The sequence below is a fragment of the Akebia trifoliata genome, chromosome 4, assembly GCF_017979445.1.
Source record: "Akebia trifoliata isolate Shusen 1 chromosome 4, ASM1797944v1, whole genome shotgun sequence".
Taxonomy (NCBI): Eukaryota; Viridiplantae; Streptophyta; class Magnoliopsida; order Ranunculales; family Lardizabalaceae; genus Akebia; species Akebia trifoliata.
This window is the reverse complement of record NC_141378.1, coordinates 15,679,701-15,700,163: the sequence shown is the minus strand read 5'-3', so window position 1 is coordinate 15,700,163 and position 20,463 is coordinate 15,679,701. Positions and strand designations below refer to the sequence as shown.

General features: G+C 35.2%; 2 protein-coding genes across 3 annotated transcripts; one reads left to right on the top strand and one right to left on the bottom strand.

Moving 5' to 3' along the window:
• Positions 1-3,614: 3,614 nt before the first annotated feature.
• On the top strand, positions 3,615-7,852 carry EMB1075 (Pyridoxal phosphate (PLP)-dependent transferases superfamily protein). 2 transcript variants are annotated; one of them, XM_086439965.1, is made up of 6 exons: positions 3,616-3,767; positions 4,031-4,421; positions 5,884-6,115; positions 6,200-6,393; positions 6,472-6,608; positions 7,182-7,852. In XM_086439965.1, the coding sequence occupies exons 2-6, from the start codon at positions 4,091-4,093 to the stop codon at positions 7,746-7,748; spliced, it is 1,461 nt and encodes a 486-aa protein (XP_086296091.1). In that variant the 5' UTR covers positions 3,616-3,767; positions 4,031-4,090; the 3' UTR covers positions 7,749-7,852. The 2 variants fall into 2 exon arrangements, with proteins under 2 accessions (XP_086296089.1, XP_086296091.1); XM_086439963.1 differs by having other exon boundaries at positions 3,615-3,767; positions 6,200-6,608.
• A 1,999-nt stretch (positions 7,853-9,851) lies between these two features.
• Positions 9,852-16,692, bottom strand: LOC147404115 (transcription factor VIP1-like). The gene is made up of 4 exons (XM_086439966.1): positions 16,022-16,692; positions 14,122-14,254; positions 10,528-10,612; positions 9,852-10,355 (listed from the first exon to the last, which is right to left on the bottom strand). The coding sequence occupies exons 1-4, from the start codon at positions 16,573-16,575 to the stop codon at positions 10,138-10,140; spliced, it is 990 nt and encodes a 329-aa protein (XP_086296092.1). The 5' UTR covers positions 16,576-16,692; the 3' UTR covers positions 9,852-10,137.
• Between the last annotated feature and the right edge of the window lie 3,771 nt (positions 16,693-20,463).

Here is a 20,463-nt window from a genome sequence, read left to right as displayed (position 1 = left end):
TTATATGAAAAGGCCTATGAAGGAAGAGATTATCAAAAAACAATACATTGTTGTATCAAATTGTACGACGATGGGTCTTTTGGTTCGGTATTTGATTCTAACCAAAATGCAATTGTGTGTTTGTGTGCTAAATTTTTATTGCACGTGTTGATTGAAGTATGTAATGAACATCGTGATGAATACATGATGCATATGATTGGCAAAATTGTAAAGTACTGTCTTATATTCTATTTTTGGGAGTTACATTAGGATTGAGTTTTCTTGTGAAAATAGTTTTCTAGTTATATTAGGATGGTGGTATCTCATTGGGTTTAGAACTTCACCCCACTTTTAATTGGAATCCTAGTAGATCTTTAGTCTTCCCCCGTTGGGTTGTAATTTGTTATAAGTTAATTCTTCTAGGGTTTGAAAGAGAAAGGGAGAGGGGTATACAACGGTTTAAGGGCTTGGATTTCTAATTAAAATCTTGAGTGGTTATTTCTTATATTGTTCTCCTTTGATTTCTTAATAAGAAGATTGAATTTATTTGTAGATATAGGCATCGTTGTCAAACCATATAAATCTTGGTCTTCTTTGGTTTGCTTCTTAAATATTTTTTCCTTGTAATCTCCAAATTCACAACAAAAACAACATTTAAAACATGCAAATGAAGAAAAAATATGTCATTAAAAAATGATTAATTTTATTCAAAAGGCATGATTTTAATCAAATACTTGAATAAGGAAACAACTTCTTTGAGAGTGGGACATGATATACAAAATTATTTTAAAAAGTAGAAAGTAAAGAACGATTTCAAAATCTACTTGAGAGATGGATTCCTTAAGAGATATATCTCAAAAGGTAAGCCAATCAATGGACACACATTATGTAAAAGAATAGACGTCTCTGTTGAGGGACAAACATTCCAATAGTAGGATGAGTCAAGAAAAGATTACTAATGACACATCGTGAAGGAATATGTGTTTCCTTTGAGGAGTAAACGTTCCAATAGTCGATTGAATTAGGGTTTCTCCAAGTTCTAAGAACGGTAGGAGGTTTAGCCCAGGTGTAAAAACTGTAAAATATATAAGATAAACATTATTAAAAAAAAAAAAAAAAAAAAAAGACTTTTAAGAATGCTTCCCAAAGAAAACAAAAAACACAAGATTTTTCTATTACAATTTTTTTTATTGATTTGATTTTTTCTATAAAAAAACATTGAGTGTTGTATTGTCATTATTATTATCATTTTGAATTAATACTAGTATTGTTAATATCGTTGCTTGCTTGGCTTCATCGTTCAAGGGCTTTTCATGTCCTCAGATCTCGAAGAAAGTTAAAGATGCAAATAAGATAAAGATAAAAATGATTTTTTTTTCCATTTTGAGTTGTTCTATAAAGATTAATTGATTGTAATGCATTTTATTGCAATATTTTGATATAAGTGATCATTATAAGTAATGAAAATATATTTATTACTTTCACTCATGAATCAATTTAGGGTCATGATCCAACTTTATGTCTGAGATTTTTTTAACCTATTCAAAAGTCAAGTCATGACAATAGAAGCTGATTACTATTGAAATCTCATTTTATTTTAGGTTTTCTCTTTGATTTATTTCATTTGTTTGAACTCAAATGAATGATTCCCAAGAATTCAATTTAAAAAAATAATAACTCAATCAAATGATCACAATTACAACAAATAGGATGATTCAAAAGTTGTGTATAAAACTTGTATCTTTCCATGCATTTATCGATTCTTGTTTTCGTGTTGTGTCATGTTGACACAAAGTTTTTAGGTACAAAAAATATATGTTGACATGGCTTGATCAATGTCAGATGTGTATGGTCGCATGGCTTAACACAAGTCAACCATTCAGGGTCTACATAAGCAAACGAATTTTTTTTTTATATGTAGATTTAGCACAATAACAACAAGTTCTTATTAAGTTTGATGCCTTGCAAGGTTCATAACAACTCTTGATCAAAGATGAAGATGATTCGTTGTGAAATTCAATGTGAACAACGACAATAACGAATTGGGAAAAAGTTCAATCGTGGATGATAACAAAAAATGTTTGTTTGGTGCACATGTATACCATATGAGATTATGAGTCCTGTTGGAGTGACCTCAAGGTGCATTTTCATTCGTATCTCAATGAAAATCATCTATTATTCCATACACTTTCACAACAAGAAGTGTGATATGAGGTTCCAGCCTGAGGTCACTTCAATATTATTTATACCATATAGGTGTATTAACAAATTCATTTTAAATCCTAAGTTACAACTACAATTTGTGACTTTGTGTAGATGTCTTACAAATTGATGCAATTATTCTCACCCAAATAACTTTCTTTGCAACACCTCAATTAAGAATTAATGTGACCCCAGTAACACGTGTACTGATATTATCATTTGACTGTGCTGACATATCATGCCAATCAGTAACAAGTGTCCCTTTTTGGTCTAAAAATATCATCGCTTGATATCGATGTTTCGTACTAGAGAGGAAGGAAAAGTCATACACGGGGATGATAAAAATGGGTCAGATTTTATATGAAATCTGATTTTTAGCGGATTTGATTTCTTCAAGCATGTTTGAATTAAAATATGGGTTGATGTCCCTTGACCCGAGTCGGATATGGATCCATCCCTATATCCATCTATATCCGAATGATATATTATTTTTATGTTGTATGTTATATTTTTGTATTTTTTAACCTATCATTTATCAATAAAATGAGTATTTGGTGTAGTAGTCAAAGTTTCTTTATAATAATAAAAAAAAAGTCTTGAGTTCAAATCACATTTAAGTCATATTTTTTAATAAATTACTTTATAATGATTTGAAATTATCCGACCCGACCGATCCAAATTAATTAATTCGGTCGGATCGAATTAGAATATGGGTTTAATGAAAGTAATAAAAAAAATTGGATATGATTTGAACTAATAGGATCCGAGTTGGATCCGGATTTGGACATGAATTAAAAATCCGGATATGGATATGGGTAGATATATTCAGCCCAAACCCAACCTGTTTCAAGTCCTAATAAAAATTAGGGGTGCAACTTGATTCGATTTGAGGTCAAATCGAAACCGAACCGACCTAGATCGATTCCATTAAATGAGAACTAGAACCGAACCAAATTGCCATAGAACTAAACCAACCCAAACCGAGCTAAGGTCGGTTTGGTTCGGTTCGGGTCTATGGATTGTCAATATCTTAAAAACCTAATTGAGTCAACATATTTTTAATAAAAATAAATAGATATAAATATGAAATCTCATATAATGAGTCATTTATTTATCCATTAATATAAAAAAATCATGTATCCATTTATAAAAAAAAATTCAATAGTTTTAAGGAAAGTCATTAATCCCATCCATCCAAATATGTCATTAATCTATTTATAAAAAAAAAAATCAATTTATCTATAAAAAATAAATATAATTTATTAAATAAATTAATAATATTTATCCATAATTTTATTAATATAAGAATTCGGTTCTGGATTTGATTCGATTCATTTAAGGCATGAATCAAGAATTGAATTAAATTGATCAATTCTTTGATTTGTTAACCCAGAACCGACCCGAATTTCTATAAATCGAAACAACCCAGTCTAAATCTCTCGATTTGATTCGATTCTCGGTTTGAAGCTGAGCAAAAGTTGAACTACTAATAAAAATAGGCTGATTTCCTCTCTGCGTTGAAGCTCTCCCTCCACACGTGTGAGAGAGCGAGTCGGTCGCTCCTACAACCTCGCACGCTTTTCGAGGTTACTTGATTTCCATCGAGTTTCCCTCCTACAGTTCTCTCAGATCTGCGATTTCTCTATGATTTTCACCACAAAGTTTTCACAGAAATCTCGTTTCTCTCTAATTTTCTACAAAATGTTGCCATTTTCACTGCTTAAATCTTCGATTTTTCGATCAATTTAGCCAAAATTCATTATTTTTTTTTTTCTGATTTTACTTTCATTTTGCTTCGGATCGAGTTCTCTTTGTTTGATTTTTTTTTCCTTGGAACCTTTGGTTGCAGCTCAAATTGCTTCTGGACTCTTAGGTGAAGGATCAGATCTAATATCTAGAGTTAGCAATCATGGTTGGAAGTGTTGGAGTTGAGATTTTCTCTGGTGATGAGGTGAATGGAAAGCTAGAATTGTTACCCGAAGAGTTTGATCCAACGGCTGTGATTTCAGATCCATTGCCTCCAGTGGTTGATGATAGAGCTAGTATTGATGTCCAAGCGAGAGAAGGCGAAGAGAATAAGAAAAGAGAGATTGTTCTTGGAAGAAATATTCATACAACGTGCCTTGCTGTTACAGAACCTGAAGCAGATGATGAGGTAACTGGAGACAGAGAAGCCTATATGGCGAGTGTGTTGGCGAGATACCGAAAGTCTCTAGTGGAGAGAACCAAGCACCACCTAGGTATAAAGGATTGAAAAACTACTCTTTTAATCTTATTTTATTTGACTGAGTTTTTCTATTAGTGAGTAAAGTTAGGTCCTTTTATATTAATTTTGTAGAAAATCGTAATCAGATGATGAGATACTTTCACTATTTCTGTGAAAACAGGGTTATAAGCTCTTAAGCTCACTTCCTCTTAGAAAAACTGTAAATCTCTCATTAAAACCTTAAAACGAGCTTGGAATATATGGCCCGTACAAAGTTGAAATTGGGTATAAAACTCGTGGATTTGACTTCTTTCCGCCAATATAATACCACCAATAGAATATATAACTATTACCAACAGAATATAAGGCACAAATGGAACAACTTATAGGGTGAAATTGTGAGGGGAATGTCTTGCTTGGCATTGATGGGGCAATTTGTTCTGTAATTTCAAAGTTTGCTAAGGCCACTGGTGTGAACTAAGTTGAATAATCAACTCTTTTAATTCCACAAAAATGTTGTGGACCAATTCGAAGATAATAATTCTAGAAAGGAAATATTATACATAGATTAAATGAGAATGTTAATCAAACGGGCCTAATTCAGATTATGGGATAAAATGGGTGTATCTGTGCAGAGTTTGGCTTTGTCATGCTAATCAACTAACACCATCTTTCCTAGGCAAGGCATGTGAGTGAGGCAACAAAGTGGGAGAGTGAGATGGAAACCATCTCAGTTCCATATATATTCTTCTGTTTTAATCTGTACACTCTTCTTGTGTTATGTTAACCATGTGACCATACGGAGTTGATTATTCTTGTTATTTCCTTTTTAGATTTGCATTCAAATTATAGTTCATTAACTTCGTTGTGAGAAATCACGTGCCCTAAATGTAAGGGCTTAAGGAGGATTCATGTCATACTAAACTGTGTACTTTTTTCTTTTCTTTTTTTCTATTTTAGTGGCTTCTATGTATTACCTATATCTTGACTGATAGGGAAATTGTACTCTAAACGTGTAGCGATTCTTCTCAGTTTAGTCTTATCGGAGAGTCCTTATGTGGCCTAAACAGGAGTTTAGCTCTGTTGGGGTATTGGTAGAAATTTCTTGCCTTAATTTTATTCATTTCTTGGATGCTCCAAGCTTTTGAAAGCTTGTGCATGTTAAAACGCACTCCTGCATTTTGTACTTGTCTTTCGATGGACACTTTGTGCTTGTTAACTTTGCAGACCTTGAACCCTTAATCATAAGTTGTTGACATAGTATTTATTTGTGCTCATGGAATCAAAGAAGTAAAATAAGACCATTGACCTTATGTATTCGTATTGGTTATTTGAGTCAGCTTTCAAGCAGTGAATTATGTTGGAAAACACTTTTTCGACTATCTACTCTGATAGGAACTAGAGTTATCAGAGAGTGGTGTTATATGTAGCTTGGCTTTCCATTTTTCATTTGTGAGTTTTGTGTTCTCATGTTTGGATACTCAAATCTGTGACAGGTTACCCTTATAATCTGGACTTTGATTATGGCGCTCTTGCTCAGCTGCAACATTTCTCTATCAATAACCTTGGCGATCCCTTTATCGAGAGCAATTATGGTGTCCATTCCAGACAGTTTGAAGTGGGTGTGTTGGATTGGTTTGCCCGTCTCTGGGAATTAGAGAAAAACGAGTATTGGGGGTACATTACAAATTGTGGTACAGAAGGCAATCTTCATGGTATTCTAGTTGGGTTAGTATACTTGAACTTGCTTGGCTTGGCAGTTTTTTAATTTCAGATTACAAGGACCTAAATAAATAACATTTGATTTGGCAGGAGAGAAGTGTTTCCAGATGGAATTCTATATGCCTCAAGGGAATCACATTATTCTGTCTTTAAAGCTGCACGGATGTACAGAATGGAATGTGTAAAGATCGACACTATCGTCTCTGGTGAGATTGATTGTGCAGATTTCAAAGCCAAGCTACTCCCTAACAAGGACAAACCAGCCATTATCAATGTTAACATAGGTGTGCCATTATTCACTCTCTTCCCATCTTTGCCAACATATGAGTTATTTCATGACTCAATCGTACATAATGTTGCAGGGACAACGGTTAAAGGAGCTGTTGACGATCTTGATCTGGTAATAAAAACTCTTGAAGAAGCAGGATTCACACATGACCGATTCTACATCCACTGTGATGGTGCTCTATTTGGCCTCATGATGCCTTTCGTCAAACGTGTAAGTCCTTTATGTGTTTCCCTACGCATGCTTCTTTTACTACAGTTAATTAAAGAGGAATAATTGTGTTTGGATGGGAATTTTTCCTCATACTTAAGATCTCATTAACCCAACAAGCAAATCTAATATAAAGCATGTGAGCTGCTATTGGCACCCCAACTTTTACTTATTTCCCCAATTTCTTAAATTATTTATCACCCCCAATTAAAGATTAAAACACTCTTTTCAAACATTACAAAGGTTTGGCTCAAATTATAATCTCAACATTACAAAACATAATGACACTCATTCAAACAATTTCAGTAGTTTACATTTATAATTAGGCTCGTACAAAATCGTAAACCCTAAAAATAGCAATCTAGCAACAAAAACAAATGAGAGATCTTCTATTGGCACCCCAAATTTTTTTTACTTATTCTCATCCATTCACTTCTTTTTTAATAAGGGTGTAATAAGTAAAAGTTAGGGTGCCAATAGCAGCTCATTAAAGCATTCAATATCCCTTTATACAATTCTGATTGTGTTTTGGGTCTTGGTTCTTCCTCCGTGCTGATTTTTCTTGATGATGAACAGGCACCAAAAGTCACATTTAAGAAGCCCATCGGAAGTGTGAGTGTTTCGGGCCACAAGTTTGTTGGTTGCCCAATGCCTTGTGGTGTTCAGATAACAAGACTCGAGCACATCAATGCACTTTCGAGGAGCGTTGAGTATCTTGCTTCACGTGATGCCACCATAATGGGCAGCCGCAATGGTCATGCTCCAATCTTCCTTTGGTACACTCTGAACCGAAAGGGTTACAGGGGATTCCAGAAAGAAGTGCAGAAGTGTGTTAGGAATGCCCACTATTTAAAGGACCGTCTTCGAGCTGAAGGAATAGGTGCCATGCTTAATGAGCTCAGTAGCACAGTTGTGTTTGAAAGACCTCAAGATGAGGAGTTTGTTCGGCGTTGGCAACTTGCCTGCCAGGGCAACATTGCTCATGTTGTGGTTATGCCAAACATCACTATTGAAAAGCTCGATGATTTCTTAGACGAATTGGTTCAGAAACGGTCAACTTGGTTCAAGGATGGGAAGGCCCAGATTCCTTGTATTGCTGCTGATGTGGGGAAGGAAAGCTGTGCTTGTGCTCTCCATGAGTGATCCATTTATTGACAAAGAGAGTTCTTGAAACTGTTGTTATTTATCTTTGGTACAATATGTTGTTTTGATCTTTAGAATTAGAGAAGATGAAATTTTTTGGGATTTTTCTCTCTCCGTGTTGCATACTGTTCAGTTATTTTTGCTACAAGGTCAAAGCCTTATCCCAAAGATTTGGGGTAGCTTAAGCAAATCTTATTCCTCCATTCCATTCTATCCTATTCAATGCCAAATCTTTTATTATTGAGAATGTGTCTATATCTACTTTCATCGTCTCCATCCAAGCTCTTTTCGTGTCTTCCCTTATTCTTTTAGGACCTTCAACTTGAATATTTCCTCTATTTAAGAGTCTAATTGGCTTTTGTTGAATGCAAGCTTTGTCTTGGTCAATCACCAATTGTAGTTTTTTTTATTTCTAACAGGTGTCCCTATAGTTAGCGGACTGGCCCATATCTGGGTTTTGCCCAATTCATAAACTATGGTCTTGGCCAAGGACTAGTCCCAGGGCACGTGGAACTCCCGCACATCACACACACCAAGTGAGGATGCGACCTTGTGAGTGGCCTAAGGAATTAATGCTCATACAGGGTATTGAACTAGTCCCAGGGCACGTGGAACTCCCGCACATCACACACACCAAGTAAGTGAGGATGCGACCTTGTGAGTGGCCTCTGAGGAATTAATGCTCATACAGGGTATTGAACTCACGAGCTACCTATGGGGCATTAACTGCTTGTCAGTCCAAAATTGCCATTGAGCCAACCCCTCGGGGTTGCCAATTGCAGTTTTTCCTACATTTTTTTGAATAATTTTATTTCTTATTTACTCTCTAAATCTCTGTACTCATCCCTCTCAACATGTTCCTCTATGCCACTTAATTTGTTATTCTCTCTTATTATACAAATTTTCTTACAACTGTCACTTTTGAGATCCTTGTTTCATGTTTTTCTTTGTTACTTGCCTATGATGGATGTTCTGTGATATCACCACCATTTTAATCCAGCTTGAGCCCTCCTAGACTCATAACCAGAAACCCACACATCCCTATTAATAAGGATTGGAGTGGCGATGAGCATTGTTAACCCTCTTTTAAGTTTAGGCTTGGGATGAGTAATCCTCTCTTCTTTTATCTGCTTCTGACTTCTTTATTATGTCTTTCTTGCTCTTTCTTTCCAAAATTATTACTTTTCAAAAATGGACTTCAAGAGAAACTTAACTGTTAAGAAGCTAGACCAATTTCTTTTCAGTGGCATCCATCATTAAATACTTACTACTTATTAGAATGTGTCATGTGCAAATGCACATCTATCAAAAGGGTTTATTTGTAATTTAAAATATTGATTATCAAAAGAGCTTATTTGTAATTTAAAATATTGATTAAAGTGTTTTTGAAGGTTACAAAGTGAAGTGGTTGCAATTTTTTTACGACCACTCAAATTTGTTTCGAACCACTTCCACTGCATGTTCTCTCATTATAATAGTAAAGGTGTTTACTTGTGAAATTGGAATTGAGATTATTTATATTTATACAATGGTAATTTTGACGTACCCCCTCGTGTTTCTAATAAGATGACATGCACCCACCCTTTGACTACAGTAGTCGGTTGAAGACGAATGGATGATGACACTGTAATGTAATGCAAATTACTCTCAAAGTGACAAAACCACCCTCTCTCGTCATCCCATGCATTTCATGTGGATTAATTTCTTTCCAAGATGTAAACCTGAAAAAGACAAAATTGCCCTCAAATTTTTCCTCAAAACATCAATTTTTGAAAAAGATGAAATTACCCTCTCTCAATTATGAAGTAATTAAAATAACTATTTATCCATTGTTGTACCATGATCACTTATGGAATGAACGGTTCAGATCTTTAGTTAAAATAGGTTAAAGAAAGTAACTAAATATGTTATACCTATAAAAAGTGATTTTTTTAATCTATTTTGACAGGCTCTTCTAACCTCTTTCACCATGAAGGATGCCATTGTCGCTGTGAAACATGTTTTCCCAGAAGAATTGGTGTTAACCAGGAAAGGGCACAATTGGAAAATTGATGTGATGCAGATTCCAGAAGGCACACCATGCACAAATGATTGGCACACAGATGAAAACAAAACACCACGAAAATTCAAGATACGTAAGTTACAACCGACTATCAAACAATTAGATGCTTCCTATAGAATCTAATTGTTTCACGACATGGTTTCTAATTCAAATGATAGTACATCTATACGAATATACAGATAAGATACAAGGGACTGATACACACGTTATCTAAGACTCGTATACATATATTATATACAAATGGAGGAAAAATTAAAACACTACCCGCTGATGTGGTTGGATTTGGCATACTTATTAGACCTTCTGATGGAAGTTCCCGGTGCCATGTCAGGGCTGCCCACCGAGAGGCTGTTTGTCAGAAGCCGACTGGGATACTTGGAACTGTTGCTGCTGATGGGATGGAGAAATGCTAAAATGTTGTACAGGCTGCGATTGCGAGAAAAAATGTGAAGGCATTCCTCGATTGGAGTTTCCGCTGACGGCTTGAACTTGTCCAGTAGCTATCTTAAGCCGGTTCACTTCCTCTCTCAATGCTTCATTCAAAGCTGTAGAAACACCAAAAGAGAAGAATGTCAGTTATAAACACTCACCTTGCTTGAACTTATTTGTAGGAAATGAATCCACTACATAGAAGAGAAAAAGACAAAATTCAAAATAATACTGGAAGAGCAAGAACTAAAAATATATAAGAACATACAGTCATGAAGACGAACATACCATCTCGTAGATGTGCTTGTTGTTCCATGGCTTCCAAACGCAGTTTAAGTTCCTTGTTCTCAGCAGTCAAACCAGTGGTGTCTCTCTACGTCATAACCAAAGAAAAAAGCAAGAAACTTAAGTGATTTTTTTGTTTGTTCTTTCTTTTTAACTTTTTGGTGGGTAACAATTGATCAAATCCCTTGAAGGTTGCAACATAGCATCATTTGGTTGAGAAGCAGTGTCATTATAGGAGTTTGGATGTTTTAGAATTTTAGTAACTAAATGTCGGGGTTATGTAAAAGTGGGGAAAAAAACTTAAGACGATATAAGGAAATATGTGGGAACAAAGAAAACTTGAATGGACAAAACATTACAATCATAGATTATTGCATTTAAACAAACCTGTCAATGTAGATGAAAATTATTATTCATTGTGATGGGAATTTCGTTCTGGTCCAAGCTTAATTGATGCAGGAGAAATAGAATTTAAAGAACGATGTAGGGAAGATTACCAACATTATTACAGGCCAAGCTTTTTTCCTTTATTTTTTGTTTAATTATAAATTTCATGAAACGAAACAGCCAAGGCCAAAAACAATAAAGGGAGGTGACCTGCCAAAGAAAAGGAAAAGAAGCACAACACCCAATCAACCCCCCAAACGGTGTGGTCTCAACTGAAAACAAGGTCCTCTAAAAGCAACAATGTCAACTTGCTACAAAATTCCGACCACAAACACATGATTGATTTCAAGACTATTCCAACCAAAATTCCTACTCCCATGGTTATCAACAACAAAATCCTATTCCCATACTTAACCAAAATTATCTGCCCTCAAACTTCCAAAATCATTTTCCCAGTTGCCCAAAAGGGCTTCCTTCATGACCTTGATCTTCTTCACACCCCATCCTCTCCCACTTGTTAGGGAGACACAATCTTCCACCTCATCAAATGCTACTCATGGATTCCCTCTCTATTATTCAACAAAAAATCTTTAATCAACTTTTCCATCCTTGTAATAGCACTTATACGTACAAGGGCATAAAACATATGGATATTGGATTGTGTGATCTATAGATTCGAACCGTTTCCAACCTTTACATGGGTAAATGGATTTCCACGAGGCTAATTTTCAACCGACTTTCTCAAACACGGGATTCCAAATCACTTTAAATCAATAACTTGCCCCATCCAGATCTACACCAAGAGAATGTTGCTAAATCCTCAATGTTTTAAATGTTCACCACATGCTTTCTCCCCATTAATTCTGAACTGATACAATCTCAAAGCAACAAAACAAACTTCTTAAGAATTCTAACAAAGTGTGAAAGGCATCCACATACACTTGAGAGGATGGCCATGTGCAGCTAGGAGAGCCTAGGACCATGCACATGCTTCCCAATGCAAGGGTAACACAATGATCCCACCTCTGGAAAATCGGGGAACGATGAACAATAGAAGTATATGACCAAATGGAAAATTTGGTCCCTGACCACATTTTTGGTTGCCCATTCTCTTGGTTGACATCACTTGACCTGTAGTTAGAATGACTCCACATATTGATCCATGGAAAGAACGAGTATTTATTTGACATTTTGCATTGGGCTAATAGGCATACATACATGTTACACCAGAATTGTGTCACATTATCGTCGGTCATCAAAGATTGGAAAGCACCAAAATCTGTCTATATCGATACTACTAAAGCAATCATGATGATACCCACACCTTAGATCCCTAGGGTACAAGATAGAAATTCTAGAGAACTCATTAGTATGCTTGGAGAGGAAATGAGGAAAGAGATGATAAACTCAATAAATCTAGAGAATTTTCTATTTTCCTAATACACCCTCAACCTCCTTTTATAGAAGTTAAATTGGTTGTTGCACATTACTAGTTCAACATCTCTTATCTCTGGGACTCTTACTCCAAATAGGAAACATTTAATTGTGTGCTTCAACGATGAGACTCACATGGAAGCTCTAATCAAACCAACATTTTGATTACATATATGAATTTCAAATGAACTTCTCACCAAATTTGCCATTCCTTTCAATACCCAAAGGCTAGAAAATGTCACAAGAGGTAGTTAATTTGATTCTTTCCAACCTAGTATTGTTTCCACTCTCACAGTCCACTTCATTCAAACCTCATCGATGTGTCATTGGCCTAGTTACCTCACTCACCTCTTAGCCTATTGTTCCTATTGATTTAATTAGAGCGTCCATCTAGACCGTATCACTATAATACACAAATAAAATATTCCTATTGAGAGTGGGAGTCCAAAAAACACAAAGACTTGTTGCACTAGGAGTGTGTAACAACCAATTCAACCTCTATAAAAGAAGCTTGAAGACGTGTGAGAGAGAGAATTCTCTAAATTTATTGTGTCTTTAAGCTAATTGAGGTATCTTCTAGTATTTATATCTAGTATCCTAGGGAACTAAGGCGTGGATATCATCATGATCGCTCTAGTAGCATCGACCAATATTGGTTTTCGGTCATTTTGATCTTCAATGACCGGCAACTACATGGCATGACTCTGGTTTGACTCTTCCATTGCATGTAACAAGTAGCCATCAAACATGTTGATTCCTTGACATGTTAATGGCTACACTGGACCCCTATATAGCTACTTCCTTACCTTCTTTATTGATGCCACCATAAAAAAAACAAAAATCTTCACCTAAGTGAAGCCCCAATTCACTATTTGCGGGTAATGCACACATTGAAAGCCTTGCACTACTTGACCCCTACACCATTTAAATGTCTAACACACCATAGTTCTAACCTCTTCATTTCTTTGGATGTTGCTTTCCTAACACATCTTAAATTTTTTTTCCTTTTTTGGTAGACCTAATACATCTTTAAATGGTTACCTACTTTAGGTAGTTGTAACCATAAAGTCCAAGACAGGTGAAGAACAAGTAGTAAAGGAGTTCCAATTGCTTCACCAAATGAAAATTACAAGCTAGATGGAATAATCTGCCACACCAGATATGGATCAAGGTGTGTGGAATGCATTATAAGGTAGACCAAAACCCCATCTCACTAACAAAGGATTAATAGACCATATAGAGGATCCCCAACATCTCCCTAATCCTTCAACACAAAATAGTATGAAGACCATAGAGAACAACCAAGCACGAGTAATATAAAGAAATATATTTGATAAATGTAGGACCAATCCATAGTTCCGTACAACCACTTTAAGAAGTTACAATTCTCCATGTTCCACCAAACAAGCTTCCCTATCTAAAACAATCATAAGCTAGAAAGCAAAAAAACATCTGGCCGGATAAAATATTCAGATATTAATTCCAAGAGAAACAAACCAACTGATTGACGCCATAAAACTAACTGTATCAAAGAGGGCACATCACAAACTAACCACCACCCCCACCCCGTTTATTTTGTGGGTAAGCTAGAATTGAGCCCTAGACCTTAAAAGTTGTAGTGCGAAATTTCAAATGAGAAAACCGCTGTCATCAACAAGCAATATGAATCCCACACTAATTTCAACTCAGATTTCCACAGATTGTCCAAGCATTGGACATTTTGAAGCTTATTTTGTTAACATAATGAAGTAAAATGACCCACAATGGAGTTTGTACCTGTAGCATTGTGACCTGCGCCGACAGGGTGGTTGCCTCTGTTTGAAGTGTCTGCACTTTCCTTTCCAGTTCACTGGTGTAACGGATCTTCCTCTCCTTTGACCTTGCCGCAGATTGCCTATTTGCAAGAATCCTACAATGGAAAATAACAACAGAAGAACAAAGCATAAACTTTAACAGACTCTTGGAAAACAATCATCAAAAACAATGAAATATATATGGGGACGGTTCAGCAGCCCTAAAGTTTGCCAAACATTTTTCAAAACATGGGTTAGAAGCTTTGGAATGAGCTGATTTTTTGTAAGGATGATCTCTATGATGAGGAGATCATCCTTACAAAAAATAAGCCTATTCCAAAGCTTCTAACCCCATCAAAAGTGATTTATAAAAATTGGACGGTCCACAATTCTTCAACTTGTAAACTAAAGTTAGAAGTTTCAAAATGAGCTGATTTTTGGTGAGGATGATCTCTTCACCGTAGAGATCATCCTCACAAAAAATCAGCCGATTCCAAAACTTCTAACGCCATCAAAAGTGATTTACAAAAAATGTTTGGCACAATGTTTGGCAAACTTTAGGGCTGCCGAACCGCTCCTTATATATATATATATATATATATATGGGTAGCGTTCAATGGCTAACTTTTTGGCAAAACATTTTTCAAAACATAAGTTAGAAGTTTTGGAATGGGCTGATTTTTGGTGAGGATGATCTCTACGGTGAGGAGATCATCCTCACCAAAAATCAGCCCATTCCAAAACTTCTAACCCATGTTTACAAGTTGAAAAATCGTGGACCGTCCATTTTTTGTAAACTGTTTTTGATGGGGTTAGAAGTTTTGGAATGGGCTGATTTTTGGTGATGATGATCTCCTCACCGTAGAGATCATCCTCACCAAAAATCAGCCCATTCCAAAACTTCTAACTCAAGTTTTGAAAAATGTTTTGCCAAAAAGTTTGCTAAAAAGTTTGCCATTGAACGTGACCCTATATATATATATATATATATATTATATATATATATATATAATATATATATATATATATATTTATTTATTTATTTTCTAAATGCACAAAGGGTAAAAGTTCAACTAATTTAGAAAAAGGGCATGGTTTTTGTCGATGTGCCATCAAGAAGAAAATCTGCAGCACTCTTTCACCTTGTATGAGAATCTGGAAGGACCTTCCAGAAAACCTTTTCCCCTTTAAAAACAAAAATAAAATTCAAACTTTGCACAAAATTGTTCTCCAACCAGTTAATTCAATCCAAATGATTCTCTAGGAATCAAAAAACAGGAAAGCAGAAACCCTGAATCAGTTAAGTACACTGTTAGCAAATCTCTACCGCAATATCTTATATCGGTGCAATAGCGGCGATCTCAACGGACCCTTAAACTTCAACAAAATTTTAGCTCAATCACCAAATCAAATCCAAGTACTTCACATAGAATTAGAAACCACACTAGAATCTATAGGCGAAAGAAATAATTATCTATAAATTACATACAAATCAATGAATCAGAACCCTTATCTTTAACATGAAAACCTAACTAAATTACTACTTAGCTCAGAAAAAAATGTCAAACCTTTTAGCTATCTTTGGATCTATCAAAGCCAACTCTGCCAGACACCGCAATATCTTATATTGGTGCAACAGTGGTGAACTGGTGATCTTGACAGAACTTAAATCTTTAACAAAATTCATTCTAAACCACCAAATCCAAAAACAAATACAAATACAAATACTACTCTTAGAATTAGAAACCACACTAGAATCTGCGGGCACATAAACGAAATAATTATCTATAAATTACCAACAAATTAACAAAACAGAACCCATTTCTCTAACATAAAATCCTACTTAAATTAAAACCCAATTCAGGAAGGAAAAAAAACCAAACCTTTTAGCTCTCTTTGGATCAATCAAAGCCAACTCCGCCAACCTATCCGGTCCCATGCCCTTCTTCGCATTCTCCACCGATTCCGTTTCCAACGAACACCACGAACCGTCCATCGAATTACTATGCCGATGCATTCTCCTCTCCTGAGCCCCTTTCTCGCCAAATTTCTCCGAAGATTGAAACCCTAATCCCTCAAAAAAATCGGCACCAACAGATAAACTCCTCAAATGATTAGTTCCAGAAAATTTTTCCTTGGATTTCTCACCATTGGATTCCTCCAATTTGCAGGAATCACCAATGATCGGAAACCCACCGTTTCCACGAGAATCATTGTTTTCTTCAGACATCGAAGGGATGTTGATTCCGGTGAGGTTGAAATCGACGTCGGTGTCGAAGAGTATGTCGTCGGGGATTCGGAAAAGAGTCTCCGATTGAGCTCGCCGGTGGTGGGATCCACGTGGAGGGGTTTCCGGCATTTGATCGATGTCGATTCTGAAGGGAAATTGGGCGGAAAAGGGCTTTCTGGTTAGGGTTTCGTTGAATTGGGGTTCCATGTTGTTGTTGTTGTTGTTCTTGGTGGTGAGTGTGTTGGGGATTACTGCACTTCTTTAACAACGACGGCATTGTAACTGTGAGTATGTGCGTGTGAGACTGTGAGTGTGAGTGTGAGTGCGTGTGAGAGTGTCTTGTCTTATTTTATTATCATTAGTCTATTATTATTATTATTTTCTTCTAATAGTTGCTATTTGCTATTGGCACCCCCAATTTTTTTTTATTTATTACACCCCCAGATGAAGTAAATAAATATAGGAAAATTTAGTCTTACCCCCCTATAAAATTAGCGAAATTAGTGATAACTCCCACAAAATGCAAGATGAGGTATGCCCCCACCTGACTTTCATTAACTTGGTCAAATCGTTATCGACGTTTGTTTAATTGACAATCTAAAATTTGAATACCAAAATTACCCTTATAGCATTTAAATTACCAAAATACCCATTCATTTACTTAACAAACCCCAACTTCAACTTTTTTAAGAAACTGAAGATGAAATTTGCGTTATGGCTCCTATTTAAGTTAGGGTTATTGTTGGATTATTGTCGTGATTGTTATGACTCTATTCATTAGTCATTTTTCGAAAACCTACCATTAAATCTTTGATTTTGATTTTGATTTTTAATTACATTGAATTAAAGATTATATATTTCGTGCAATGGGTGAAAGTTTGGACTCTCTGTTGAGTTTTTTATTTTTTATTTTTTTTTAATTTTAAATTTTTTTTATTACTATTTCGACATCAAGACTCAAGTTTTTACAACAAAAAAAAAAAAAGTAAAAAAGTTATTTTCACTTTTTTACTGTGCATGAGGAGGGGGTAGAACTAATATTCATATTTATAGGATGGGGAATTAGTAAATTCATTTTCTTCAGTGCTTCATTTTTTTATCTCAATTTTTGTTCTCAGTGTTTTCCATGTAAAGATTCTGAGCATTGGGGGTTAAAGAATGCCTTTAGGTAAAACGATGAGATTGGGATGGGCATAATGAAATTAAGTTGAAAAATATGAAATTTGATTGATAATGATGAAAACGAATTGAAAAAGATGAGATTTTGCTTCAAAACAATAATATTTAGGTTTAAATCGATGAGAAGTAAGACTGATAATGATTAGGGATCTCGTGGCTATTGTATTTAGAACAATTAGATCAAACACATTTAGATTGTTTAAATTGAAGGACATTTTCATAATTTCAACACATGAGGGTATTTTGGATATTTTATCATTTCTATTAAGAGATTGACATATTTATTAACGGTTTGACTGGGTCAATAAGAGTCAAGGGAGCCAGCCTCATTTTGTATTCCATGGGGTGAGGTGCATCACTGATTTCGCCAATTTTATAAGGGGGTAGGACTAAAATTCCCATAAATAAATCATTGAGAACAAGTAAAAGTTTGAGTGCAAATAAATCTTTTCTTTAATAATGACGAATGCACACTATAGACATCTCAATTTGAACGGGACCTCACTTGAATGGAACAAAAAAAAATCAATTTTCTTAGTAAAATCAGTCAACAGGCCTAAAATACTAAAATCATCAAAATTTGACATTTTGGTCGAATCAAAAGGTCTTAAGACCCATAAAGGTCTCATAGACCCACAATAAGGCCTCACAAGCTCTTACCAACTCCATCTCTCATCACTCCAATTTCAAATTTGGAAACGTCCTAAGCTCACCTAGGACCCACCAAGATTCAACCCCCTTTAAAATCATTTTAGCATCACTCTAAAATAAACTTAACGCTAACCAATGCTTTAACCTAACCTAACTCTAATCCCATGCAACCCAAGTCTAACCCAAATCCTAGACTCAAGTTAATTCTAAAACCTAAATCCTCATCAGGGCAAATGCTCAACCCAAGCAAACCCAAACCTAAAGTCCATATCATTACCCATATCCATATCTATGATCAACATCAATCAAGATCCATGCAACCTTTGATCATCAAGAGACACTTGTCATCACCACTCTTCACCTCCAAAATTCTCATAACCAACCCTATCATCACCTTTAAAAAACAAATCAACCCACACCTATGTCATAACCTACCCCCATCATTCCATCAACCTACACTATTTTCCTTAATCAACTCATTTAACACACACACACTTTTGGGGCACTTGTCACTACATCCTCCACCCTCTCAAAATCTAACTACATAATCCCTTATACAACTCATTCTCTTAACCAAACACCATACTCCTAAACCCCACATAACACTCAACCAATATGGATTGAAGAATCCAACCCATTTGGGTCAAAAGTGACTTATGCCCATCACCTTACACAAATACCCTTCACCAACCTCCAAATAGTACATCTTTCATACCTGCACCCCATGTCATTATCTTTTAATCTTTCTCTTTTGACATTTATAACCCTAAAAACAACTTAAAAATCCTATTAAATACCCCCCTTACCTCTCAAAATGAGACATGTTATTAAGCCCTAAAGGACTAAAAATTCTCAATCCCTTTCTTTACTCAACTCTCTTTCTCTCTCACTACATCATCTCTTCTAAAAACTCTCAGAACATTACTAAGGACTCAAGAAAAAAATAAAGAATGAAGGAAAAAAAAGTCAAGGCGTCAAGGTGAATTAGAAAAAGCATAACTCCCCCCTTTTTCTCCCTCTATATTTCTTTCTTCTACCTTCCCCCTCATTTTTTTAATTTTATTTTTAGAAAGCTCCTACGACATAATACTTACCCTTTCCTATCTCCGATAGATCGAACTTCAGTTTAATCAAAAGTGTAGGGTTTATAATCACCTTCAAAAGAAAATAATATTAAACCTTTAACACCCTTTCGCACACACCTCACTCAACTCGTTTTAAGACAATCGGTAATTGGGTCATTTTCAACCCATGAGAATGGACCCACAACCTTAGCCAACATTTTTTTTCAAGACTAGATTTCTCTAAGGATCTCAATGAGATATAATCCGAGTTGATAGTAAATCCCTTCTTAGGGTACAAGTTGTCAATCATTCAACTCTTCTCTTTATTTATTTATTTCGCTTTATCCAAAAATGATCAAGCTTTTGAAGTTACTATCATTTGATGAAAAAAGAGGGGTGTCTAACACCTTCCCCTCTCTCTAATCAGACTACTTACCTAACTTTTAGGTAATTCGACACTTTATCCGTACGAGAATCACTATGAAGCCAATACGACGTTTTCTCTAAAAATATATTTTGGGTAATCATTCACATCCTTTTACAAAAAGGAATGGTGGCAACTCCAAATCCTCGTAGAGATGATCTTTAAACTCGAAAATCACGTATCTACACACACAATAAATCATACATGGTCTGTACACTACTAATGTGATAAGGAAACAAAACCGCAAATCTTTTTTCTTGTGTATCCTTAAGAAAAAGATATATGATTATGTGCCTTTGCCATGTCAACCGCGTGTGATTCACCATGAGTCTTTTATTTTATATGAATTTGTATTTTTTGGATTTAAGATTTTATATGAGCCTAATCATAACTCTAAACAAAATTGTTTGAATGACTGTTATAATTTTTTTTTTTTTATAGTAATGTTGAGATAATAATTTGAACCAAACCTTTGTAGTATTTAAATTATGTGTTTTAATCTTTAATTTGGGTGTGATAAATAATTAAAGAAGATTGGCTGTAATAAGTAAAATTTGGCGTGCCAATGGCAACTCTTTTTTGAAGTCTCATATCTCTTTTTCTTCTTGAAAATAACGTCCAAATTGAAGACTTTAATCGTGGTAGATGACGAGTAGACCTACTATTGAGTAGGTTGACTAAGATAGATAGAATTCGGACCAGGTGTATATCTTATTAGTCTGGTTTGGATTATGGATGCAAACCAACCCAGTTAATTGGGTAATCAAAGGTGATAGA

Excerpts from the sequence above, each read along its gene's own strand:
- LOC147404115 (XM_086439966.1), bottom strand. The coding sequence starts at position 16,575 with ATGGAACCCCAATTCAACGAAACCCTAACCAGAAAGCCCTTTTCCGCC. Across the intron at positions 14,255-16,021 it reads GATCCAAAGAGAGCTAAAAG|GATTCTTGCAAATAGGCAAT; the intron begins GTTTGGTTTTTT and ends TTTCCATTGTAG. Across the intron at positions 10,356-10,527 it reads ACAAGCACATCTACGAGATG|CTTTGAATGAAGCATTGAGA; the intron begins GTATGTTCGTCT and ends GTGTTTCTACAG.
- EMB1075 (XM_086439963.1), top strand. The coding sequence starts at position 4,091 with ATGGTTGGAAGTGTTGGAGTTGAGATTTTCTCTGGTGATGAGGTGAAT. Across the intron at positions 4,422-5,883 it reads GAGAACCAAGCACCACCTAG|GTTACCCTTATAATCTGGAC; the intron begins GTATAAAGGATT and ends AATCTGTGACAG. Across the intron at positions 6,609-7,181 it reads TGATGCCTTTCGTCAAACGT|GCACCAAAAGTCACATTTAA; the intron begins GTAAGTCCTTTA and ends GATGATGAACAG.